The 14,303-nt window shown below is 56.3% G+C and overlaps 1 protein-coding gene across 4 annotated transcripts in view; it reads left to right on the forward strand.

Annotated features, from left to right (window-relative positions):
- Positions 1–14,303, forward strand: part of FBXL18 (F-box and leucine rich repeat protein 18) — a 71,859-nt gene that overhangs the window by 44,880 nt on the left and 12,676 nt on the right. For 2 of the 4 annotated variants that reach the window (XM_036932953.2, XM_057487424.1), the window contains one exon: positions 4,261–9,097. The exons of the other annotated variants lie outside the window; for them this stretch is intronic. In XM_036932953.2, coding sequence (XP_036788848.2) covers positions 4,261–4,417 — 157 coding nt within the window. In that variant the 3' untranslated portion in view covers positions 4,418–9,097. Of the gene's footprint in view, positions 1–4,260; positions 9,098–14,303 lie in introns of those variants that run through there. 4 annotated transcript variants of the gene reach the window in all.

Genomic DNA, 14,303 nt, shown 5'->3' on the forward strand with positions numbered 1-14,303 from the left:
CTGGCTGTTTGTGGGGACAGCCACGTGGCTGGATCAGGGAGCTGGCAGGCCTCAGGCTGGGCGCTGTGGCCCCATGAGCATCCAGCAGGTGGGACAGGGAGGAATGTCGGGGGCCTGCCTGTGACTCCCCCCACCCCTTCTGGTCAGTGTCAAAAATGCTCACTGATTAGACGAGGCGCAGGTCAGTTTCCAGGACCCTTGGTGGCTGTGGCTGCATCTGCTGGCCGGCAGGTGACCTCTGCCCAGCACCAAGGACTCTTTCTTGGTGGCTTTTCTGGCTGTGAGGGGAGTGTTGTCAGCTCTGGGTCCCCATAGGCTTAGTGGGGGACTTGGGAGGCGCTCCCCTCACCCCTCCACAGAGCAGCATCTGGGTTCCCTGACTTGGGTGGACACTCCCTCACCAGCTCCAGGCTGGCTCTGTTCTCAGCCATCATCCACCTTTGTGCTTCTTGAAGGTAGTCCTTAAGGTGGTTTTTATAAGAAGTCTTACTCCTTTGGCTCTAAAAGACCTTTATTTTGAGGGGAAGAGGCTGTCAACCTTAATTTTATTTCTAGTTTCTCAGGCAAAGAAACACACCCAGCAGGTGTTTCTCAGATGATCAGGCCAGTTCCATTCCTCTCCAGCCCCGCAGTACCTCCAGGCCAGGTCTGGAGGCTTGGGGTGCCTGGTGTCCTACCTGTGCTCACGCGCAGGGGCAGGCTTGGAGCTGGTTCAGTGTGGCAGCTGCGCAGGGCACACCTTCCGGAGTCCCGTGTGCTTGTGCTGGCGACGAGCTTGAAGCCCAGTGTGTCTGACCCGGCCAGTTCTCTCTGCTTCTCTGAAAGGCCCACAGGCAGAGGAGACGCGCTTATAAAACCAAGGGGCCCTAGTAGGTCCGGGAGTCCTCCTGGTTAGTCACTCCAGTCAGCGTTCTCCTGGCCTGTATGGGGTGGGAGATCAGCCGGCCCCTCACTGTGGCCCTAATTGGTGTCTGAGTCCATTGTAGGCCTCTTTTGAGGTCTAAAAATATTCATATATTTTGACCCTAACCCTGTTACTGGGGTTTGTTCTGAGGAAACAGTTAAAAACTCAGAAATAATGACTGTATTAAATGATGCTTATTGATATAATAAAAAAGGAGTTCCTCAATTGTGTCTTTCCAGGGAAATAGCTAAATAGATATGAAGCCCTGCTGGCCGGACAACGCCATAGGGACAGGTGGGCACAGGGGCCTGGGGCATGCTGGGCATTTTATTCTTGTTGGGCGAGTGGATGGAGGGTCCTGACTGCCTCACGGTCATGTAGGGATGTAAGGAAATACAACCAGCCTGCCTCAGATTATATTTTTACACATCAGCTCAGCCACCTCTGGAACAAGTATGTGAAATACAACAGGATAACACAAAAGAGGAAGACAAGGATGAGGAGGTGGGCAGGGCCCACCATGGCTGGTGCCTGGCAAGATGGGAGGGGTGCCAGGTTAGAGCAGCGGGCCCAGCACCACAACGGCCTGCACTCTACACGTTTCTGTAATACTCTCTCTAAACAAAGAAACAAAAAATACTGTCTGCTTCCTGGAGCACTCAGAGACTATATTTTGGGTAGCTGAGGCCCCGTTTTAGATATACCCTTGGTTGTTTTTTAACAGCCTCAGGTAGAAATTTGTCCTCAATGCTGTACATTCCTTCAGCCATTATGAATAGCAAAGTGTAAGTATAGTTTAATTTTCCTTAAACTCTCTTTTTGGAGGCCTTGAGGGAATATCCTCAGACCCTCCGGGAGGGGCTGGCTTTCCTGGGTGACTGACTCTTGTGGGTCTTGCTCTCCACGGGGTTTCCCCCTTCACCCCCCACCCCACCCCATTGGCCATTGCTTCTTGCTGCCTCTTGTAGGAGCCAGGCAGCAGGTGTGCAGGTGCTGGGCTTCAGGGTGAGCAGGCAGGCCTGTGCGTGGGCTCCACAGAGCTAGACTCTTTTGCCTGCAGGGGAGATTCCTGGCTAAGAATTTGCACAATTCCAGGGGAACCAGGGCTCCCACCTTGTGCTGCCTCTGGTGCATGGCCTGTGCCAGCATTGCTGCCCAGGACGGTATGGGGTATGGCTGAGGGCAGTGTGGGGCCTGGGGGGCACTCCAGGACATCCCTGTGGGGGCCTGCATACCTGTGCCCAGAGGGGAACCTCTCAGGCCCAGATTTTGCCCTTGGTGACACCAGGCCAGAGGCTGCAGCCTCGGGTCTTCGCAGTAGTGATGGGATTATCCTGGCCACAGAGTGGTCCTGAGAGGTGGCCTGTTCTGCTGTCAGTACCAGCCTGGCTCCTAAATGTGAGTAGCTGGGAGGAGTTTTATGTCATTGCTTCTATTTACTTAAATCTCAAACTATATTGGTTCCACAAAAATGCAGTATATGACATACACAAGTTACACAGAACCCCCGGAGCACACAAGCCCCCTCACCAGCTCCCAGGAGCTCAAGTCCCCACGACTTCGCCTCCACAGGTGGGGCCCTGCCCTCCAGAGGGAGCCCCAGCCCAGCATGAGGACGCCAATCATCTTTGCTTCTGCCTTTGCTGTCATCCCCACTTTCCTGCCACAGACTCTAGGCTTCACCACCGACAAGGCCCGCCCAGCTGCGTGAAGTCTCCGACTGTCCCGGCCAGCAGGACGGCAGGGCTCCAGCCGAGGGGGGCTGCGCAGGCTCCTCAGACCAGGATGGGCTTTCGCAGGAGGATGCCTGGGTGTGCTCTGTGGGTCCAGGGTATCCAGGTGTAAGCCTGAAGAAGGCCGTGGGGTTGAATTCTGTGGTGACATCTCACCCATTGCTCAGGGACCTCTGTGCAGGCCCCCAAGGGCCGTCTGCCTGCTCACCTGGAAGGCTGCAGCTGCCCAGAGCCACCCCAGGCCGCAGTGCTGCATTCCTGGCTCTTGGTGAGAAATTAATCCGCCTTTAGCATCTTGACAACAGCTCGTAAAGAGCTTGAGGTGACTCCGCCAGGGAGGGGAGGAGGCAGGCAAGCAAGGAACCTTTGCACGCGCATCCCACATCTGAGAATATTCAAGTCAAGTAAATTCAACAGCAGGTTTGCAGGCAAGAACTTGCCTATGAGGTTCATGGTCACAGACAGGAACAGCATGCAGAGCTGGGAGGCCTTTCCTGGGCATCCATATTGACAGAACATCAGTGTTAAGAGCCCTTTTCTGAAGCCTACTTTACACATGCCATGAATCCAGTGCTGTGCCCTCTGGGGCCGCGGGGAGGGGCCGAGCCTGTGGCTTCTCGGTGAGCAGGCATGGGGAGGAGGGGACACGCCTTGGTTTTGCTGAAGGTCAAGTTCCCTGTCATGTGGGCGCCTTCCTGTCCCCCGCCCTCTGGAACCTTTAGGACAGAAGTTTCTCCCTGGACAGAAGCTGGGGTCTGGACGTCTTACTTCTGCAACTTGGGCCACTGTGTCCCCGCTTCACCTCGGGCTCCCAGGGCTGGCATCAGGCTGCTGCACAGGGTGGGCCAGTACGAGGGAATGGGGTCCCACTCTGCCGCTGGCTGGTTGAGGGACCTCAGGTGGGAGGGAGGCTGGGCACTGTACTGCGCTGGCTGGCCATTTGGGGCCGTGGGGAGGGCGACATGAGACAACGCCTGTGGGTGCTCAGCACAGTCCCTGGCTCCCGCAGACACTCCGTGGACATCGCACACCTGCACTTCTCATGGGGGCCTGTCCCCTGTGTGGTGGGGAGGCGGGAAAGTAGCCCGACAGCCATTTGTCACGCAGCTCATGGCTCCTAGCGGCAGCCTTGGTTTACATCCTGGCAGAGTTGCTGCCTCACCTGACTTGGGAGTTTGTGTCCCTTGAGGGTGGCCTGTGGGCACGAGGGTTTGGTGTCTGTGCCTTTGCTCCACTTCCTGAGGGTGTCACCCTGGCTGTGGAGCACCTGGTGACCAGAGGCCTCTATTTTGCAGCTGCCTGGGCATGCTTTACCTCTGCGGAGCCCCCAGGAGTGCAGTGGCCTGTCTGACACACTGCTCTGCACCTCTCTGAGTGACCATGCTAGCAGGCTGCCTTGCTTGGCCTCCGTTCCTCTGTGCAGCTGAGCAGGCGCCTCTCCTGTGCCCGGACAGCAGCGTGGCAGCCCCTCTGTCTGTCCCTCACCGCCTCTCCTGGAACCCCGGCGGGAAGGCCCTGGTGGGACATTTCTGCATCAGGAGGCTCCCTGATGGTGTGAATGCCCACACCTTCCTCTTCCTCCATGTGTCCCTGGGCCCCGCTAACTGCTTGCCTCTGGTTTAGTTTCCAGGCCGAGCGGCCCGCGTTGAACGTCGTCATCTTCCCTCTGCTCCATGAGGGCCTGACTGATGTTATCCGGGACGTCCCCATGGTGCACCTGGATGAGATCACCTTATTTAAAAGCAGAGTGGCTGAGGAGCCCCCAAACCTGTGGTGGTGACAGGGACAGCTAGCCCTGGCCTTCTGCCTGCCGCCCACTATCTCTGTCAGTCTCTGTGGCAAGGAGGCAGGGCTGCCCTGGACAGGCATGTGGCCTCCGGCCCCTGCTTCGGCCACCTCTACTCCTCGCTGCCTGTCTGAAGACCTCCGGAGCCTGCTGGGCACCAGGACCCCTTGGTGGGTCACGAGGAAGGAGGCCCCCTTCCCGGCCATCTGGCACCCCCACCTGGCCTCCCCGGGGGCTTCTGAGGCTTCCTCTCCTGAGGACTCGTCGCTCAGTGGCGTTTGGGTTCAGATGGTGAGGAGCACGAGGTGAGAGAGCCCGCTGTCGGGTGTTCTGGGGCCTGGCCCTGGGTGTTTTTGAACTGCCAGGTTCCCACAATGCCACAGGCCCAGTGCTGCTCCTCGCCTTAGCCCCTGGGAGTCCCTTTGCTCACCTGTTCCTGGTCGCCTGCCCCGAACCCCGTGGAGGGGAGCCTGGGACTGGGGCTGGCTGTGCACACAGGAGACGTGCTAACCCTAGACGACATCCACACTGAGCATGATGGGAGGCCGGTGGCCGCGTGCCAAGAGCCCCTTTCCTCAGGCAGCCGTGAATGAGGAGCCCACATCGCAGATTTGGGGCTTTCCTTGCCAATGAGACACGTTTTAACCTGGTTACATCTCTGATATGTTTCCAGCCGGATGATGTCAGAGAAGTTAAGGACCACTGGCCAGGCAGGGTCGCCCCTGGGACTGGGATTGCTGGTCGGGGCCCAGGAGTGGGGCCTGCTATGGTAGTTGATGGAATCCAGCTTTAGGAATTGTGAGGATCTGTGTTTCTGGGGAAATATAGGTATCCCTGGCTTCATTACAAGAACTTGAAATATTAAAACCCAGAAAGAATGTTTAAGGCCAGAGTAGTGGTCTAAGTACCATTTCAGATAGCTTTATTTAGCACTTTAAAAAAGTTAAACACAGCTTTTCCAAAAATGAGAACTGCCTCCCAGTGTCCAGGGCCTAGCCCTTTGCTGATCCCACTGCCTCTGTCTGCTCAGCTGTGACCCCCAGAACCACCATCCCTCCATCCCCTTGGCTGGTCGGCTTGGGGGGCCATGGGTGGGTTCCCTCCACCTGGAGTCCTGACCCGGCTGCTCTCAGAAGTGCTCCAGGAGGTTTCCCAGGAATGTTGGACATTATCAGGGCCACCTTGGTCTCCAAAGAGGCCTGACCCCAGCATCCCCGTGGGGCTGTGCCTCTCACCCTGGCCTCCCTCACTCTCTGGGCTGAGGGTGTGGAGCCCACCAGGCCCTGCTCTCACTCCTGGTGCCTATCCTAGCTCTGTGGCCCCTGACCCACCTGTCTGCCTACTGTTCCCATGGTGACAGTCGCCTGATCTGTAGCATGTCCTGTCATTTACCTATTAAAGCACCTGTGGCCCTGGGCATACATTTGCCTGCCCTTCCCTGGGTTCTCAAGGGGCAAACAGTTCAGCAGCCTCCTACCCCCAGGCCAAGGGGGTCCAGGAGGCCTCCTGTTGGTGGCTGTAGGAACCGAGCACTCCTGGGGTCAGGCCCTGAAGGAACCCAGTGTGGCAGATCCATGGTCCCGAGGCTCTGGCTCTGCTGGTCTCCCCTGATTGAGTGGCCAGGGTGTCTGCAGGCTAGAGTGGGGAGTGCCCTTCCCCTCTCCCCAGTTTTCTGGCTGTGGGTGCGGTTAGCTCTGCTCTGGAGCATAAGGGTCCCTCTCCCTGCCCTGGGCTGCACCTGGCGGCTCTTCATCTCCTGGCCAGGCTGGTCTGCAGGCTTCCTCCAGGTGAATGGAGGTTACCTTCGAGGTCCCAACTCAGTCTGAGAGCCACAACCTGGGTCCCATCTCTTCCTGGCCTTGCAGGCTGAGGGGTGGGCTGCCTTGGGCCCCAGGGAGTCAGGGCTGGGGTCCCTTTAGGGCCACACAGCTGTGGATAAGGGTCTGAGGGGCTGTGGGAGCACCTTCCCACCCCAGTTTCTAGACATCTCCTTCAGATGGTTTCTGGAGACCACCAGGCAAGGGTGCTGGGAAGGGGGTATGGGGACTGTCCTCAAAACAAAGGTGTGACCTGTTGCAGCCTGACTGGGAGGGGGATGTAGCCCAGGAGCCAGGCAGTTGGCCTGTCTGGCCCCAGGGTCCCCATGGGCCAGGCCATGTCTACGCTTGGGGGCTAGGGTAGTTCTGGTTACCTGTCTCCATCCTTTCAGAGCAACCTGCTCTTTGGCCAGGGAATTATCTTCTGCTGGGAATTTACCCAGGGTCTGTGACTGTCCACACTCTCACTCGATGGCCTGTTCTCATGAGCAAGCAGTTTTCACCAGCAAAATTATTTATGCCAGCAAGTAGGGCTGGGAGGTGCCATTCATAAGAGGCTGGGGGTGTGAGCTGCCTTGGAAAGCAGCTTCCAAACAGTGGACCCTGCATTTTTAGGGTCCCCTGCAACCATCCTTCTACTTAGAGCAAGAATTTCTGCTGCTTCCACACCCAAGACAGGATTCACCAGATGTTAATAATGTGCTTATTCTTGCTAAGTGCTGTTTTGGCACCGGTGTTAATTGCAATTTATATTCTGCATCATTTTTTGCTGGGGAAAGAACCCACCCTAAAGGTCCCCAATTGGCAGAACTGGGCTTTTAAGCAGCGAACCATATGCTGCTGCCGAGAGGGGCCTGGGCAGCACTGGGGCCTGCGTGTGTGTGTGCATGGTGCCTGGTGCGTGTCTGGGTGTGTGCACACGAATGTCTGCTGTGTACATGTGCACAACTGGTGTGATTGTCTTATGTATGTATATGCATGTGTGTGCATGTGCACATGTAAGAGACACACCACCACACGGGTAAGGGGGGATGGGAAGGAGGAGGGAGGGATCAGGGCATTTATCCCTGTGTGAAAGGAGAAGCCCCTGAGCCCCCAGCTGCCCTCCTGCCATGCTCCACCCGATCCTTTCGGTCCTTTGGCTCTACCTGCTCCGGGCTCCAGCTCTGCTGCCACACTGCCGTGCAGCCTGGCCACAGGTCTGAAGTGCTCCCCAGGGGAGGAAGCTTGAGCCCAAGGAAAGCAGAGCCCTGCAGGCTCCCTGCTTTGCTATCTGGCTTTTCTCATTTTCATGAGCAAGTTTTTTTTTTTTCTAGGCCCAAGGAGGCTGGATTAGGGACACTTTGTCTTGTGATGAGGGTTTTATTCCTGTGTGTCCGGTGCCCTTCAGGGGCCAGAGGGACACAGATCTTAGCCCATTTGCGCTTGCTGGGAGGTTTCTTCCTGTCGTGATCCCTGGGACTGACCCTCCCCCCACCCCCCAGCTCTGCAGGGCTGGTGGTTGAGGACGGCACTCTCTTAACTGGCCCTGTGCCAGGAGGCGCTGCAGGCCACTAGGTGCAGATGGAAGTGTGGAGGCCTGGCTGGGAAAGCTGGGCCAGGGGAGCAGGGCTGCGGGAGCTGAGGGGTCTGGGCCTCTGTTGGCTGATGACAGTGTGAAACCAGTACAGGCAGCCTGTGACCCCTGGGCAGGTGGAGGTTCCCAAGACCCCTTCCTTCTGCCTGGCAAGATGGCACCCTGCCCTGTGGACATGCCCTGGCCTCTCAGCTGCCATGGGGCTCAGGCAGCCCCTGCTTCTCTTGCCCTTGTTAATGCACTCCTTTTCAATTTGAAAATTGCTGAGACCTTGTAAGAAAAATAGTGAGAAATAAATTAGTGGATTAAGACACACCATGGCTGTTGGCAGTGTGTTTCAGCCATAAACCTGAGGCGAGGGAGATGGAGACCTCCTGTGGGTATGATGGAGACATGACGGGGTGCAGGTACACTGTGGTTGTGGCCTCATCCCTGAGCACCCCCATCCCCCATCTATCCCGTCCCTTTGCCAGAAAAGGGACCAGATTGTACAAGAGGGCACCCCTTGTGATGGTCATTGGCCTCATCTGTGTTCAGGGCACAGGCTTCTAATTAGAAGTTTCCAAGACTGGGCTTAATGAACAAATACCCACAGAAGTTAAAAAAATTGTCCCACACAGGCTGGCCAGTGTTGTCCAAATGTTCCTTTGTAAAGCCCTTTCAAAACCTACCAAAGTGTGGGTTTAGCACTAATGTCACAGGGTCAGGGCACCTGCTGCGTCCCACTCCAGGCCAGCTGGTCCGAGGGAATGTGGATGATCCAGGGCGGCTTGTCAGCCGCATGTCATGTTGTCACGGAGTCGAGGCCGGGCCCTGGGAGACTGGTCAGAGCAGAAGCTGCTGCTCTGTTCCCCCTGGGGGCCTGGCTTCCTGCTGACCCCAGTGGTGTGAGCTGAGGCCTCCCTGCTGTGCTCCTGGCTGGCCAGTGGCCAGGGGTCGGGGGGTGAGAGGTAGTTTCAGCAGGTGTGCAGTGGGCACTGACACCAGGCTGTTGGCCCCAGCGCGGGCTGCCCCTCTAAGCACTGGCTGTCCACATGGCGCTCTAGCTCCAAACAGCTGGGCTCAGCATGTTATTAAGGGGTAGGGGTGCATTCGCCTGGGGGTCTCATGGTATATGGTGACCAGGTGCTAAATGCTCTCCCTTTCCATGGCAGACCACCTCATCTGTCTGGTGATGCTCACTCCTGAATTTTGTGTTCAAACTACATTTTGAATGGGTATTTTCATGTAAATATGTGGCATGTGAAAAATTTCAAATAAAGTGGATGATTTAGAAAACCAGGTGCTGAGTGGTCCTTCCAGTAGGGCCACTCCCTGCCCTTTGCCCTGTGAGCCCTCCCCAGCCCCAGGGGCCCTCAGCCTGGGGCCATCAGGAAGTAACTGACGGGGCCTTCGCAGGCTGGGTGGGCAGAGGCTGGCAGGCAGAGTGAGAGGCCAGGCGGGGCTGGCAGCCAGGGGCCGGAAGTGCGCTCTGCACCAGGGCTCCAGGTGGCCTGGCAGCATCCTGGACAGTCATAGTGTCCGGGGACTGTGGCCGGCAGGGCCCCAGTCAGCAGTGGTGTTATCCCTGGGCCGTGGGGACCAAGTCAGTTTTGTTTTTAGGCCGTCTCCAGAACTTTCTCATCTTCCCAAACTGAGAGTGTGTCCCCACTGCACACCCCTACCCACCCTTCTTCTCTGTCTCTGTGAATTGGGGTCTTTTGTGACTGGCTTATCAGCAGCATCAATTTTACGCAGAACCTTCCTTCTCCAGACCTGGGCTCTAGGATGGGGCACTGGCTGCAGCCTGGAGCAGGTGGAAGGTGGCAGCTGGGGTGGGAGACCAGGGCAGGTGTTGGGAGGGGTGGGGACCTGGACTTGGAAGGGGCAGTAGGCAGGGAGAGCCCCAGGGACCTGCAGGGCAGAGGGGCGAGGGCAGGCGCTGTCCGGTGGCCCACGGGGTTTTGGCAATGCCTCCTGAACTCCGGGCTTGGTCCTTGAGGCAAGAATCGTCTGAGCAGAAATCCTTCCTGATTGGGGGTGAGCCTGTCACCCTGGCTGGCAGGCACTCACGATGGCTCGCTTCTGTCCTGGGGCCACTGAGAAAACCGGACGGTGCTCGTGGAGTCAGTAGTGACCTTCCCAGGACAGGCAGGACTGACCTTTGGCATTGGGGAGGCTGGACAGGAGGACAGGTGTGGCCTTCCCTTACAACACCTACGGGGTGCAGTAACCGCCCCAACCTCAGGGTGTAAAAGCCGTTGGGAGCTGCTCCTGGCGCCTGTGGACAGGTGTCAGGGCAGCATTATGGGCCCAGAGCCTCTGGTGGGGGCTGGAGTCTTCTGGAAGCGTCTTCACTCAGGTATCCGGTGGTTGATGCTGGCTGCCAACGAAGGTCTCAGCTGGACCTGCAGCTGGAATGCCTACGTGTGGCTTCCATGTGGTCTCTCCAGGTGGCTAGTGGGGCTTCCAGCATGGACAGCTGGGTCCCAAGAAGACCCGGAGGATGTGCCCTAGCCTTGGACGTCCCATAACGTCACCTCCACGTGCTCTGCTGATTGAGACAATCTCAGAGGTCAGCCATGTCAAGGGGAGCGGACAAGACCCCCAATTTGGTTTCTGCGAGAGCATATGGAATGGGGTTGTGTTGCCGCATTTTTAGCAAGTGCATCATAGCAGGACATGTGGGGCTGCCATGTACCCCGAGACAAGGCCTCACCCTGCCTGGGCCTCTCAGGGTGCAGTGCATGGGCCGCCCACTGCTCTGGGAGGACTCCCATTCCCACGCCCGTCCTGAGCAGATGGCCTGGAGCGGTCGGTCAGCTCCAGCATGTGGACTTGACCAAGGGTGTGAAGCTGCTTGGCCTTTGTCGATTTGCTGAGCCTCAGAAGAAATCAAAATGACTTCCAGTAAAGCTGCTCTTTGTGGCAGAGATGAAAAGGTGAGGAGGCCATGGTTTGGAGGGCTTGCATTGGAAGCCTCTGTAGTCAGGTTGAAGGAGGGAGGGACGGCATGGAAAAAAGCTTTGATTGTCACCAGGAGCTTCGCACAGGACTGACTTTCCGGTGGAGGAGGTGAGCAGTGCAGTCCTCACACACACCCCAGCATCCGCCCCCTCACACGCCTACACCCGCATGTCGGGCTCTGCCCTGGGCCACCAGGACCCTGTTTGCAGATGAGGCATGGAGGCTTGGGGGTCCGTGGGCAGTTACCTGGGTCAGGCTGGATCAGTGAGTGGGTCTCCACCACAGACCCAGGTCAGGCTCCATGCAGGCTCACAGAAGGCGCTCCTCTGGCTTTTCCCCTCAGATCTGTGGCTGGAGCCGTGTGGAGAAGTTGCCACATGTGAGTTTTGCCCCTTCTTTGGAGGCTGCCCGCAGCACAGCAAGTGGGCGTTGGCCAGAATGAGAAGGGAAGACCTCCCACCCACCAGGAAGGAGAGGCGGGTCCTGCAGGAGGCCCAGCAGCCTTGGAACCCCTTGATTTGCTGGGCCACACCCGGGTTAGCACCCTGGCTCCTGACAGGCAGGGGATTGGAGGGTATAACTGGGAGAAAGGGGAGTGGAGGCAGGGCCGGCCCATCCCAGGTGCCAGCTGCCCACCTAGCTGAGTTCCAGGCCACTTGAATGCTGCCCAGGAGGGGCCAGGGCTGGAGGTTGGGGAAGGGGCCACAGTCTGGGGTGGGGGTCAGGGAGCCCTATGCAGAAGGGCCCCAGGTCTTCCCTCTTTCAACAATGGCACAATGCCTCTTGCCTGGCATTCCTTGCCTTTGCGTGCCCCATGGAAGGCCAGCATTGTCTGAGCTTCTACACTGGTAATGCTGAAGCAAGTGACTCTGGCTGGGCCCTGCCTGGCAGTTTCTTCTCTGCAGCTCAGCATTGTGGCTGGTCACAGGGCCGCTGGCCCATTCCTGGCTGAGGAGGAGTCCAGGGTGGAGGGGCCAGGGTCGGGGCAGCTGCTCTGGACCTGGGCTGGGCACCGTTGGGGGGGGCAGGATGGATGGGTGGGTGAGGACACAGCTGCTGGTGGGGCATGGAGGCTCCTGTGGGTGACAGTGTACCCTGCTCTGGCTACAAGGTCACCCTCCGAGAAGCCAGGCAGATACTAGGAAGTGGGCGTGCTGCTCTGGGGGTGCCCCAGCTCTGAGGCCCTCAGCTCTAGGTGCCCACATGTCTCAAGGCTTTGTGGCCTCTCGGGACGGGTGCTGGGGGGCTGGGCCTGCAGGGCAGACCCTTTCCCTTTTTCCCGCCTCTGGGGCTGGGCCAAAGGCACACGCCATCAGTCATGCTCACAAGCCTTTGCACGCACACTTGTGCACACACATTCATGTTTACACACAGAGTTAATGCCTGCAGGCTCACACACACCTCAGCACCCACCCCCTCACACATCTGCACACCTGTACCCACATGTATTTACACAAGCCCTGAAACGGATTCACATATTTGTATAATTCACACACCCACACCAACATTCACACATAGATGTCCTCACACATGCATTGCGTACACATGTACATGCTCATTCAGACATGCACACACATGCAAACAGTGGCACATACATGGATACCCTCAACATGTACTCACACCCACATCTAGTTCCTTTTCACACCTAGTCATACTCAGACACAAACAATATTCAGAGATACACTGTTCTTCATTGCTCCTGCCCTTACATGTATTCACACACACACACACACACATATTCACATCTGCATGCTAATAAACATGCACACACATCCACACCCTTACACTAGGGGTCTGGGCTGATGTTACACACGAATTAGTGAATACAGCCCACTCAACTGAAGGCACACCTTTCTATTATGTTCATCTCAGGAAATTTGAAAAATTCGGAGAAGGAGAGCGAGAGGGAAAAGAAATCACCCACATTCTCACCAGCCAGAGAGCCTCCGGGGACATGTCAGTTCATGTCTTGGAGTCTTCACTCAGTGCTTTTAAACCTCTGTAGCTGTGGGCATCTGATTTGGGTCCTGCTTTATGCTCACCACCACAAAAGCGTTTTGCTCATGTTCTTCCAGACTCATTATGTTAGTGATGTGCTAAATGCCCCGTCACATGCCCGCTCGTCCCCCGCTGCCGGACAATTAGGTTGCCTCTAATTAGTTACTCTTCCAAGGAAAGCTGCCCCAAATATCCTTGTGCTGGAGTGTTTTCCTATATTTAGAATTATTTCCTTAGGAGAGACTCTCGTTAGTGAAATTTCTGGGTCTAAGTATGAATTTTTTAAAGTTGGGAGGATCTTTGAGGAGGCCGTAGAACCAGAGCTATATTTGGGTGTGGGCTTCGCACCTTTCTGCAGAGATCTGGCCTCAAACGTGGAGCTCACCTCCCAACTGCTCAGTTCCCTAATTTCAAATGTATTAATTACCCAGGATGTAAAAGATTATGAAGGCAAATTCAGATACACCAAAATTAGCACATTTCAGATTATGTAAATCCTATCATATGGTGATCCCCATGACCCCCAAGTCCACTTCAGTGTCCAGGGGTGCTGCAGCCTCCAGTTGGCTGTCCTGGATGTGAGGGGTGTGGAGTCAGAACCCCGGCCCCCCCACAGTCACCTGCACAAGCCTCGGGCCTGGGTCCTCGTAGTGCCACACCAGGCCATCTGTGGGGGTACAACAGCTGCCCCAAAGATGTCCGTGTCCTGTTCTCCAGATCCTGTGACTGTGAGGTTGCGAAGTAAAGGGGAATTAAGTTTGCTAGTCAGTGGGCTTTGAGATGGGGAGATGGTCCTGTGGGCTCCGAGTGATCACAAAGGTCCCTGAAGGTAGAGGCGGGAGTGGGGAGGAGGCAAAGCAGGGATGGCAGCATAAGGGCCAGCCAGCGCTGCTGGAGATGGGCCACGAACCAAGGGATGCAGGTGCCTCCCGAGGCCGGGAGAGGCAAGGAACCGGATTCCCCGCCGGAGTCCCCAGGAGGAAGCAGCCCTGACAGCGCTTTGATTTTAGCCCAGTGGAAGCCGCATCAGAACCGTAAGGAAATGAACTTGTGTTGTTTCAAGCCGCTGAATCTGTAGTAACTAACACAATATTAGCAACAGGAAAGGAACACCCCATCAGAGCCATCCCCAGCTATGTCTGCCATTCCTCCTGCTCATAGAGCCGCCAGCAAAGTGGGGGGCATGGGAGCCATCAAGTGACAGGGAAGAGATGTGACCACCAACTCCTCAATGGAAGGATATCTGGTGACTTTTTAAAAAATTCTCTTCTTTCTCCAGATCTTCTACCGTGGTCACGGATGACCTTAATTGTGACATGTAAACAAAACAACATGTATACGTAACAACAAAGTAAATAAAAATAACTTCCTTGAAAGCATGCTGTGGTATGGAGCTCTCAACAAGAATAGGTTATGTCTGGATCTAATACAACAAAAAATTACTCATGGTGTATTGATCCCAAAGGCAAGTTGCAGGACACCGTACAAGATATGATGACCTATTTTGGTTAGAAGAAAATCCTTACCAGGATAAGTTTGTGCA

Source organism: Manis pentadactyla, chromosome 10 (assembly GCF_030020395.1).
Source record: "Manis pentadactyla isolate mManPen7 chromosome 10, mManPen7.hap1, whole genome shotgun sequence".
NCBI lineage: Eukaryota > Metazoa > Chordata > Mammalia > Pholidota > Manidae > Manis > Manis pentadactyla.